Here is a 12,500-nt window from a genome sequence, read left to right on the forward strand (position 1 = left end):
ATGCCGCCGGCGCTCAAAAGGATTCGACTACGCAAAATCTCGACCCTGTCCCGATCGTCAAAAGATAAAAGCAAACTCGGCCGCCACTCCGGTCCGGACATTAACTGTCTCCCGGGGTCCCCGTGCCACCAGCAGACGTTCGCCGGTTCGCTGTCATCCAACGGTGAGCATGGCGGCAGCGGCGGCGCTGGTAGTGCTCCGTTTGATGGACTGCAGGTTTTCATCTAATTAGATTATTATTAATATCTCTTCGGGCTCTTCGGCTACCGGTGTGTCGGTGTGTCCCTCTTTCTCTGTCCCGTGGCACCGTCTGCGTCGTCGTCGTCGTCGTTTTGTCGAGTCTTGATCGCTCTGCCCCCTGGGACCGGTTCATCTCGAACTCGGCGTTTTCGGTTTGAAGAATCCAACGGTGGTAATGTGCCAACATTATAATCGTTTTCGGAGGGGACAAACGTTGCTCGCAATTGCCAATGTCAAACCAACAGATCCCTTGCAACGCAATCTCTGCCCTCCAACTCGCACTCAATCGCGAACCTTCGCGGATCGCAAACAAAAAAACATCTAAATTATGAACGATTGATTATGCTCGACCTCGAGCTGGAGCGAACGTGATGGTCACGCAACGGCATGGGGAAGGTGTTGCCCAGCATTCCTCTCCGTCCGTTTCCGTCAATAAATTGACGACAATTTGTACCGAACCGATATTGGTGTCGGTATGAATTAGTGTGACAAAGATGTGAAAACAGTCCGCGATCCCCGCGTCCAGGGGATTGGCGAACGCGATTGGCCGTGTGCGCGACGACGCCAGGGACCACCGGATCGTGGCCGGCCGTGGACACGCGAGTCTAATGGAAACGGACGTTACGGGTAACGGGGCGCGCGAAACTCAAAACAAAGAACGACTTCAAGCTCCACGAAGACGACGACGGCAACGACGACGACGACGACGATGAGCAGCCAGGAAGAAAGCAACGGAGCTGCGGTCAGTCCGGGCGCTCAAGGGGCCAGAAGGAGAATAAAAAATAAGATATAGACAGGACGGACGGACGGACGGACGGCAGGAGGATACGCTGATGATGAAGATAAAGATTATGATTTAAGACATTCGTCCCCCCCGGGGGTGGGGAGGGGACCATGGGTGGTGGAGTAACTATCGAAGCCCCGCGTAGCGCGCTCTGCAACCTTCGAGAGGAGGAGGAGGTTCCAAGGAGGATCCCAAACACCCGGAGACACGGCGCCTAACGATACGGTCCAAAGAGACAGAGCGAGAGACAGAGAGAAAGGGACGGAGAGAGTCCATCGATCGTCGGTAACGGGCGGGCGGGCGGGCGGGTGCCAGGGGTCCTGAACAAACATAGTACAGTGGGTGGTCCCGTGTCCGTGATGTCCCAAGAAATGATCAAATTAAATTCACACCCGAGTGTCCAGCATTATTAGAGACCAGCGTCCAGCGGGGTCGTTTGGGGACAACTGGAGGACTCTCTACTTCTTTCGCCTTCGCTGTGTGGATGCTGCAGTTCAAATCGATCGCTCGTGTCGCTGCCTCTGATCGATACTCTGAGCGAGTGTTTAGGAAATGGTAGAAATGTTTCTTTTTTTATCGGTTGTTGCCATTTAGAAGAAAACCTTACTAATAGCGAATGCAGGCTTCATGTTTTAATGACTTTTTACAATAAATTATCTACAAAAACCAACGGCAAAACTCAGTTTAAAATCTTGAAAAGGTCATTAGACAAAAGTGCTTGTTGACAATGAAAACTATTAATTATTTTTACTAAATTTTGCGTATAAAAATGGCTTCGGGGCAACGACTGAGGGTATTTCAAACCGCTTTTTAGGTCAAAACAAGTAGAAAAGAATAAGAATATTCACCGACTCAAGCCCCACTGTTCGTCTTAAATGGATCTTTTAGAATATTATCCAACAACCTCATCCAACGAATAACATGGACACATGGGTACTTCCTTTTAGCCTTTTTAAGATGAATGTAGGTCTATCTACACTTCTACCATCTAGAACAAATATTCTAATACCGTAACGTCATCTGGATATTTCATTTAAAATATGCGTTCGATGTAATCAGAGGGTATCCGTTACTTTTTTATAATAAAGAAGTTCATTTCGTCTGACTATTAAGCAGGGGAAGTCTTGCGGCCCTCAGCAAAACGACGAAAGATCGCTTCTTCATTTCTTCAATTTCTAATGAATGTATTGGTTCCAGTCTGGCTTTATACTGTTTAAATTGTTTCAAATGCTACGTATTTTATAGTGTTGCTTGTTCGGTTCTGTCCTTCTTGAGAAAATTAACGGATACATTATGTGCGGAATGAATTTTTAGGCACAAACCATTTGTTGATTGCACCGTTTTGCATACACTAATCCTTTTGTAAAAACACAACTGGCTGCGAGTACAGTCTTTTACCAAGTGCCAGTTGACCTTGTACTAGATTGATTCTCAAAATATGTTGACACAAACTCTACTTCATCGGCTGGAGCTACACACACTTTCGATGGGCTGATGCTGGCACTTGTTTCGTGGAATCAGCCGGTTGTTTCTCGGCTGTTATCTTGAAACCGTCGCGTGCTAATGGTTTACTGCCACGCATCACTCGATATGACTAATGACGGTAACGAACGAGCTGCTGCAGCGCCGCATTATTAAGAGCGAAGCGCCAAGTTGTCACCAATTAGATCCAGCGTTCCAGCCCTGCACCCTGCAAAAAACAACTGCAAATGTGTTGTATACGGTCGTTCGGCAGTTTACGGATGCGCCTGGAGTGCTGCTCCAGAGTGATGCGATGTTATGTGGGGTGTGATGATAATTATTGCCAAGCACGCCTCCCCCATTCCCACCATTCGACGTAAATCGTTTCGTTCTGGCTCCAACCGCTTTAGACAACTGCAGGACGGATCCAGCGAAGAGAAACCAGGGCAATCCGGCATACGTCAAACCACAAAAAACCGACCGACAGCCAGACTTCAATTAGCATCCTTTTCCTTCTCCGGTATGACAAACATGCTGAAACCATTCATCATACGACGGTGTCGACAACGGTGTTTGGTGCACATCTCTGAACCGTTTGTCCTCCTCCGTTTTATGCTGCCCGCAAATTGAGTGTTGGTTTAATGAAATTCAAATAAATGTTTAAGTCCACGAGGTTTTAGTGACAAATCGCGCACCGGCCATTCAGCATCCGATCAGCGTAACAGCTCGTGTGAGGGTCCGAAGAGTCAGTCCAACCAGCGGGCATGTGCATGTTCGGTCAACTTTAAGAACCGTTAAATCACCGACTTGGAAGTGTGAATAATTGCTCCGGATAATACACTCTGTACTTTGGGCCGCATAAATCACGTTAGATTATGTGTTCCGGATGCGCGCGCCCAGGGTTCCACTTCACTTTGTCGCCTTTTTGCATGTCCCAACCCTGGACCTGAGGTGACGGGTTTCATCCCTTTGTCCTGTTAGCTGTCCATGCTGACGCAGACGCAGGCACTGGCACCGCTTTTCGATTCCAAGAGTTAAGGCCGGCCAGTCTTCGGACCGAAACACACATTTTATGCCTTTCCTTGCTTGGCACTTGGCGGCGTGGCGTGATCCTTCCAAAAGCGCTTTGCTCCGGAGGCGTCGGCAATGCTACGAGAAAGGACACGAAAGGACTCCTTCGCTTTCGGGAAAAAGGACCCGCAAGGACTGTGGCCCGGGACACATCTGTTGCACAAATGCGTTTGTCCGGGTTCAACCGAGGCAAGCGGAACACACACACACACGCGCGCGCATGGGACAAGTGCCTCTTGAAGTCGTTTCCTTCTTTGCCGCTGCCCCTGAGAGTGTAATCATCAAAGTGTACTGGGTCAAAGCGAAAAAAACGGTCAAACGGCCGTCGGGTTTGTTTTAGCCGCGTACGGTTCAGCATAAAGCGCGGCAAAGGCTGCGTGGCCAAGACAGTTGTCCGTTTTTGCTTGTTCCCGGTTCCATCGCACTCCGGCCTGCGCTCTTCAAAGCCAAACCATCTTTTGGCAAACGGAAAACGAATCCCGGGACCGCCGGATTTGGACGTTTGCGCCGCTTGACAGTCGAAGGCTTCAGCCTCTTCTTCTGCTTCTCCGGCAGTCCAAATTCCAGTTCGGTTCCTCGCAGGCAGCCAAAACCAGCTGTCTTTATTTAGGGAGGACGAACGAGCACCAGTATGCCTGCTGCATCTCATCATCATCATCATCATCATCGCCAGCATCAACCGATTCCGAGTCGCGCCACCCAGTTCGAATGGACTTCGAGTGAGAGTTTGTGCGCACGTTGGCAATGCTGACGGTTCCAAAAACTGTTTCGCACGTTCGCACGAGAACCATTTTTCAATCTTCGCCATTATGTCAAGCTCATACTCGCGGGCCTTAAATTGAATTCTTTCCTTCACTTCACTTCATGCCCTGCTAGTATTGCTTTGAATTCCGAATGAAGTTATGTGGTGTCGCCAGAGCAGAGAGATAGAGAGAGCGAAAGCGACACTAAAGTAAACAACTAGAAACAACCGGGATTACGACCGAAACCGGGATGCCTTTCGCTTGTCTAGAGCGCCCGAAAAACACACGCGAGAATCAGTAGCCAGAACCCTAAAACCATTCACCTGCATTTGTCGTTTTACACAAAAAACGTCCCGTAAACACAATCACCCATTCCGAGCTTCCGACGGTTGTTTTAGTCCGGGCAGTTTTAGGCTCGAATTTCATCGTCCTCTCAGCGCAGCATCTCATCTCGTCATCATCCGCGCGCGCCTTTAGAACGTTTCCCAAAAAGTGTGATCACGACGCGCGCACGCGATAAGTGGCTCGAAAAGAACGGCCGATCATAAACCCAATAAGCTGGCCGCACACTCCTCGCTACTGATGCTGCTGCTACTTCTTTTGCTTATGTTAATGTAAACAATATCCGTTCCGTTTGATTCCACTTCCCGAGAAGCGAACATGTTTGAATCACGCCTCTGAACGCGCACGATGAAATGTCGCACGGAGAAATGAAAAATCCCAAAAATCCCATTAAGAAGACGATCCCGAAGAATCTTATCGAGCGCAACTCGCAAACACTTCGGCCGTGGAGGCATGGAGCTACCGTGGACTTGTTTACTTTAGTGCCCGCTCGCTGCGGCGAATGTTCGTTGTTTAGAGCAAGTGGAGTCGGCCAATGTCGGCCCGATTGGGCCTACTGTCGACGGCTGGGGCATGGACATTACGCTGTAATTATTATGTAATTCAAGTATTATTACCCCCGAGGCCCGGAGTCACAACCGCGTTGTTGTGTCACCGTGAGCGTTAACGGAGAGCGGACGCCAGAAATAGACGCCAAACCGGACGACGAGTCATTCGCGCTCGTTTGCGCTCGATGTCATCAAGTACTTCCAGGGGCCATCTATCTTCCTAACCACGTAACCGGCACCGGAACGATCAATTGTTCCTGCTGCTGCATCACTTCCTGGCATTTCCGCAAGCACACACACACACACACACACGCGCGCGCACACATACACACAGCATCCCTATGGTGCGGATGGTTCCGGATCGACCGGCTACACACGGCCGGCTATTCGGTTTTTTTTATTTTTTATTCCTTTCGGTATAATTGTGTGGAGACAGCAAAGAGCTCTCTTCCGCCGTGGCTTGTGATAAACTAGAGCAACAGGGCAGAGACGGGTAGTGTGGAAGAGAAAGGGAAGGGAAGGGGGGAGATATTAAATTCGATACTTTTTTACCCTGGCCCTTGCATTTTGTGTAGACGAGCGATGCGCATTGTGGTATGCGGCCAAAATGTGTGGATAAAAATAGACCCCTTGGATTGGTTGCGTCCCCTGAGAGGACGCCCGAGGAAGGAAGGGAGGAGCGGAGATGCAACATGTTACTTGAGCCTTATGGGGTGCGTTCGCTTTCAGGGAAACTATCGGTATAAAACATTTTCCAACTATTTTCGGTTCGCCATTTACAGCATCTTTGTTTATTGTTCCGGACACTCTGCGACGAGATTCCAGAGTTCCTTTGTGCGACGCCGGCATTATAGATCGCCGTAGATTTCTACTACGCGATCTTCTGATAGTATTGAGGGGGGGTATCTTAGTAGACATTGCTTGTCTGTAAAACGACTGTGGCACTTTGTACTGAAGAACAATCTAGTATTCATCAAGTAGTTCCAGCAAGAAACACAGTTTCAACTTAATTCGTGCAATTCCGCCGAATATCTGAAAGTTTAACAGTATTAAGTGATATTTCCTTAGCGAATCTTCTCGAATCGATAACTAATAGGGATTGAAGTGCGTCACAGGAACTGACGCAGAAGAAACTCCCTCCGATGGTTTGTTCCTCGTCACACTCGCTAGTGACGCATGGCGTGCTGTCTCCTCTACCGACGGAACATGCGTAGTACAAGCGAGCACTAGCTCCGGCAACAACGGTCACGAGCCTCCCCCCAAAAACCGGGTGTGAAAATACGCCCCAATCATGGCGCCTTCGTCGACGAAGACCACACGCACGCACGCACACACCACCATTGGCGCCGCCGTCAGCAGGTTTTTGGGAAGGGATGGGTGCGCGAGACACAGCGCAAGGCTGATATCGATAAATTTGGGGAGATGTTTTTGGGATTTGGATTTATGCCTTTCGCGCTCGCGGAAAAAGGAGAACCACTCATCCAAAATGGCAGCGATGGAGCGTCGGCGTGCTTCGGTGCTCCGGCCGAGCTTCTGGCCGATTGGAGCGTTTCGATTCGTTTATCGATTTTGCCCCGCGGAACTCGTCGTCAACGCAGCATCACGATGGTGACGATGGTTAGTTGGCAGCCCCAGCCCGAGACAAATCGATGCCAACCCGATCCGGTGTCATGGCAACGATGACGAACCGAGGGAAAATGGCTGCAATATCAAGTTACTTCCGTTGCCTCCCCGTTCCCCCCATCGCGAAGGGCCATTCTCGATAAAATCCCCCCCCAAAAAAAAGTCGATCGTCGAACGAACTCCATTTGCTTGGCATCCACAAATCGAGAAAAGTCCTCGAACAACGACGTCAACGGCGACGACGACGACGACGACGACTGCGCGACGAGTATGACGATAAATTAATCCGTCGTAATGCGGCCGCACCCTCACTCGCTCTTTCTCTCTCTCTCTCTCCACGTCCTCGAGGGAGTCGAGATGATTTCTCAATCTTGGTACTCCCCCCGAAGTCACGACGCGTAGCGACATCCTCCAGCGCCAACGGAGTCAATGGACAAAAGTGAACGTACCCGCGGTGTCTCGCGGCCCCGGATTCCGACTGGACGGCTCCGGACAGACCTAACAATTAAAATAATCTGTTTAACATCAATGCTCAGCCCGTTGTCACACACGTACGGTGTGGTGTCGAGGGAGAAATGGTTCCGGAGGTTCGGAAGTACGAGGCGCTTGCCGTGTTAAACATGCACGCACGCACGCACGCACGCGCGAGATGGCCACACGGTCTAGCTAGCTGGCAGGGCAGCATATATCGGGCCCATAAATCAGCCCCCGACGGAGGAGGCGATTTGATAGCAGTCTCCGGACTCCACGTCGCTTCACTTTTTAATGGCATTTCGCTGGCATCGTCCACCGTTGGTGGTATCGGAAGCGGGAACGGTCTCGTCTCGGATAGAGATGTTCCCTTTGGTCAATTGGATTAGAAAAGATTATTATTATTATTGTTATTATTTTTATTGCTGTTGTACCCCTATCCATCTTCTAACGGTCCAACACCTCCAAGGATCTCGAGGCTCGTGACGAAGACGACGACGGCGGGAAGTAATCTCGGTTTCAGATGGCTTCTCGGTTTTACGAGCAACACGTGCTGGAGTGGCTGTCCCGAAGGCCCAATTGTTGGTGCCCCGTCCCGTTCTGGTGTCTTGCAGATGACGAGTTGGGAGTTTGATTCGATAATTGAATCGAATTGATTTGATGTCGTTTCGATTAGGGACGCTCTTACTTAGTTGTTGTTGTTGTTTGCATTGGACATTTAGATTCCTGTTAAACGAAACACGTGTCAGCGGGAACACAGACCCTTAAACCCATCAATCTACGGCGTCCTACACACGGTCCGGAACGCACGGCCCCACGGGGAAATGTGTAAAGCGATTGTAACTCGAATTTCCTCTCGACAAATTACGAATTAATAGTCCAGAAAGCGGATGCTACTAGCCGGTCGAACGAACACCCAGAACCATCTTCGGTTGTAATGCAAGCCAAACGATATGGTTCCGATTAGATTAGATTCCGTCAGATGGCCTACGGATGGCCAGGCTGTAGGATGCTGGTGACGGCGACGACACGATCACGATAACAACACCCACCCACAGATGACCGTGGGATTGTGGGGGTGAAACACACCAACGGAACGGAAACACTTCATTTGCCATGCAGCGACCAGGCAGATCCATCAGACGGAACATGGATCATGGAGCCTAGTCTCTATCCTCTTGCTCATTAGTGTATTCTAGTGCGAGAGCGGTCAACAGACGAAGATGAATGGAGCAGCGCGATAGCGCGTGGGGCTGAACGTTACGGACCACCCAAGTAGATTGTGTCAACGGCTTATCCACCCGTGCATGAAATTTACGTTTTGGCTGTTTTCTCCAAACAGCTGAGTCCGAAAATCAAAAATCGTATATCAATGGTTTCGTTTTCTAATCATCTTTATTTTCCTTTTTACTTTTTTTGAAAAGAATCACTAGAAAAAAAAGAAGTACCTAACAATCTAATAGTTGTTCATTTCTTCAGAGATGTTCATGGAGCCATTTTTAAATGAATCAGATGTCTAGTAACTTGGTGCATAACTCCATTATTTTAGGCGAACCATCGATAGGGTCTCAAAAGATGCACATGAGATTAAAGAACTAAACTGCATCATTGAAATGGAGAGAAAAAAAATATTATTTGACAATTTTGAAAAGAAAACCATATTTGTTTTGTATGGGGTGGATAAACTTTTTTTTCGTACCTTTCTCTACTATTGTTGTCTCATCTTTTTTTCTAGTGAGTCTTTTTGAAAAAACTAAAAAGTAAAATAAATAAGAATAAAAAAACAAAACTATTGATGTACAATCTTTGATTTGATTCGGACTTAGTTGTTTGGAGAAAACAGCCAAAACGTAAATTTCATGCATGGGTAGATAAACTTTTTTTTCATACTGTATAATGAGAATAACTGACAACTTTTTACTGACTGAGAAATACGTTTTTGGGCCTCAAGACGGACAGTAAAGCAAATCGAAAGCAAAGCGGAAGCAGATTGGATATGGATAAATTGAGATCATTAACAGGATGTCGTCGAACATGATCAAAGGCCTTCATGATGTGGTGATAATGTTCTTTGTCCTACTGAAGTGTTACAATGTTAAAAATTGCAATCACGTGGACCTGTAGGACCAAGAACATCCCAAAAAGCAATAGTGAAGTCTCCTACAGTGTTGGATTGAAGGTTTATTTACAAATACTTTCAAATAAACGACTTGTATTATAAAACTAAAGCCTTGGAAAAGGCAAGTGCGTAAAAAACTAACGACATCGATTTTCGCGTGAAATCGAACAGGACATCGGACATGCGTGGATTGTTTTTACACAGTTCGAACCAATTCCGTGTTCCTCATTCGCCATTCCAGTCCAAACAACCACCGCAGCACTTTAGAACCATACGGAATGGGGCGCGCTGGTACGCACTTTTTTGTGCGCCGCGCACCATAATACTGCACGCAGAAGCACTAAAATGTTCTCACACTCTGGCCATTGCCTAGCCAGCAAAACGGGCGTACGGATGGACGGATGGACGGATGGACGGTCGGAATCCGCGTGCATACCCAAGTGGACCGTTGCGTCGGTGAATTCATTGTCGAAAAACGGGAATATCGTTGAGCTGGACGCGTTCGCCAGACGGGCGGCTCAAATTATGATGGTGCGCCGGGACATGTGTATGTCCAGTCGACAGAATTGTCTATTTATGCTTTGCAAACCCGCGGCTTATGTGTGTTTTCCGCGCACCACAATGGTACTGGGCCAGTCAGACACGGCAACGGTCCTATTCCGGTTGCAAGAGGATAGACACGGCGGGGTCTACGTCAGCAAATTCCATTCCACACCAGACCAGCTATTGCGAACTCGGGGATGATCTATCTTCTCGCGATGAGCTCCGTGGTCACCGTCACCGAGAGAGAAACCACAATCCAGGGCGCTCCAGTTTAGAGTCCGCCGAGAGTAGAACCCTTCGTTTCCCTTTTCTGCCCTTTTCTGCACATCCAGGCGCATTTTACTTGGTGCTGGTAGAAACCGGAGAACCCGGAGCCGAGCCTGGAGCTGTTGCTGACCAAGCATTCGCCGTCTTGTCCGTGGGGAAGGAACGGAAGGGACTGCGCGCATGTGTGCCGAGTGAGGAGTGAGGATCATGTTTCCTAATGTCCACCCCACCCCGGACATCCCGGAGAAGAGGTGGAACATTCGATGGAACTCAATTGCGCGGGGCTAACGGTACTCTTCGGGAGTTCCCAGAGGAGTGGAGCTGCTGCTGCCCCTCATACCATTCCCTTATTATCGCTGACACCCATATCGTTGGCGGTGATCGTGCATTGAAACGTTTAAAGACGATCTCCTTGACCTTGATTGCAACCTTCAATTGCGCCACCGCACGAGGAACCAACTGGGCCAAAGGAAAGACCTTCCTCCGATATACCTAGAATGTGGAGTCCATGAAGTCGGTTGCCACAAAATATAGCCCTCGATGTCCCATGATGAATGCTGATTAATTGGAAAACATTATTACTCACCTCTCTTGCCGCGTGTTAAGCTCGCCCTGATCCTCGGGTACCCCACGTCACACACGTTCGCTTGCATTGTCATAATTGGGAGTATGAAGTGTGAAATTACACGAAAATTAATGCCATATCCCGAAACCCGGTATGTTCCACCAACACTTTCGTCAACTCCTGCTCCTACACTGAGGATGATGATGGTACCGTTCGAGCTGGATCCCGCATACCGTTGGCCTCCCTGGCATAATGGCTGCTATTGCGGGTTTTTGTGGTTCAAACCGAAGACCCGCCCGTGTGGCCAAAGTACCGACGACCAAATGCGCAATGCCATGCAGCAGGAGATGCGTCATGATGGCGGCCATTGTTCTGCAGCCGACCACCGGTGTGACACATCCGCGCTCGACCCACATAAATCAAAACCCAACTCCCGTCCCCCTCCGGTGCGTCACCGAACCTTGTTGGGTAAACCGAGCACGATGGTCCTCGATTTTATTTTATTTTTTTGGTGAGTGTTTTGGCCTCACTTGGGAGCATTCCAGGCCGATAATTTGAAAAGAAACCCGCACATACCATCACACCATAAGGGTTAATGAAGATGTGCTACGCCACGCCACGCGGGTGGAAGCGGATTATGATTTATGCCGCACAAGTACCCGAGGAACGCGGTACCGGCGCTCCCGCATGAATAATGGTAGAAATAGGAAACTTCCAAGGAATCCCGGCGTCCCCGCGTCATGATAAGACAAGCAGAAGCCCCCGATGTTTGTTTAACTGTTTTTTTGTTTTTCGTTTTTTTTCCCTTCCTCGCAGCATCATCTACAACAATCTGTCGGATCCACTGGTAACCGGAGCGACGATACCACCGACCCTGGATGGTATTGGCGGTAGCGCTTCGTTAGCACTCGCTGGCGGCATTAATCCCTTCCACTATCCAACGGCATCACCGGTAGGCAGCAGCAGCAGCAACAACAACAGCAGCGGCAACCACGGCGGCGGCGGCACTGGCACACCTCTTGTACCGACGGCACACTCCCTGTTCAACCATTCGCCCGGTGGTGGTGGTCCTGTTACAAATTCCTACCGTGGTCTAAGCGGCACTTCCAGTGCGCTATCGAACGGTCTCGGTCTTTCGTCCTACAATCCGGCACCGGCAGGGACCGTCAGTTCGTCGAATAGTGGCCTGTTGACGGCCAGTCCTGGAGCGCTAGGAAGCCGATTGAGTAGTAGCAGTAGTAGCGGTAGCTCCTCAGCGACGATCACATCCGGATCGTCCGGATCGGGCGTTGGATCGGGTGCCTCTACCAGCAGCAGTCTGGTGGATGGACTGACGGCGCTCGGGACCACTAGTGGCGGCACCGCCGGTGGTGGTGGTACCTCGGCCACGCTGGGGTCCTCGGTGGAACTGTCGGGAATGTCGCACTGGTTGAGCGACGGAACGGTCAAATCGGAACTGCGCAGCCCGGGATTGGACGCCAGTCTAGTAGCGGCATCGGCCGCCAACAACGCGCTACCACTCGGCGCCACATCCGCCCATCTCGACGGCTCGACGAGCCTCTTCTGTACCAACCCATCGTCAGCGGCGGCAGCTGCAGCAGCCGCAGCAGCAGCAGCGGCAGCGGCGGCCGCAGCAACCGGCACTACCACACTGGACGCACTACAGAGCGCTAGTGCCGCGTCGGCCACGGCAAACGTGTACGATCACAAATCCGACTACTAC

At 49.9% G+C, this 12,500-nt stretch overlaps 1 protein-coding gene across 3 annotated transcripts in view; it reads left to right on the plus strand.

Moving 5' to 3' along the window:
• The window catches only part of LOC125959836 (developmental protein eyes absent), a 31,217-nt gene that overhangs the window by 15,542 nt on the left and 3,175 nt on the right, over positions 1 to 12,500 (plus strand). For all 3 annotated transcript variants that reach the window (XM_049692796.1, XM_049692798.1, XM_049692797.1), the window contains exon 4: positions 11,594 to 12,500. This exon is cut by the window's right edge and continues 714 nt beyond it. In XM_049692796.1, the coding sequence (XP_049548753.1) occupies positions 11,594 to 12,500 (907 nt within the window). The remainder of the gene's footprint in view (positions 1 to 11,593) is intronic.

Source organism: Anopheles darlingi, chromosome 2, assembly GCF_943734745.1.
Source record: "Anopheles darlingi chromosome 2, idAnoDarlMG_H_01, whole genome shotgun sequence".
In the NCBI taxonomy this organism is placed as follows: Eukaryota; Metazoa; Arthropoda; class Insecta; order Diptera; family Culicidae; genus Anopheles; species Anopheles darlingi.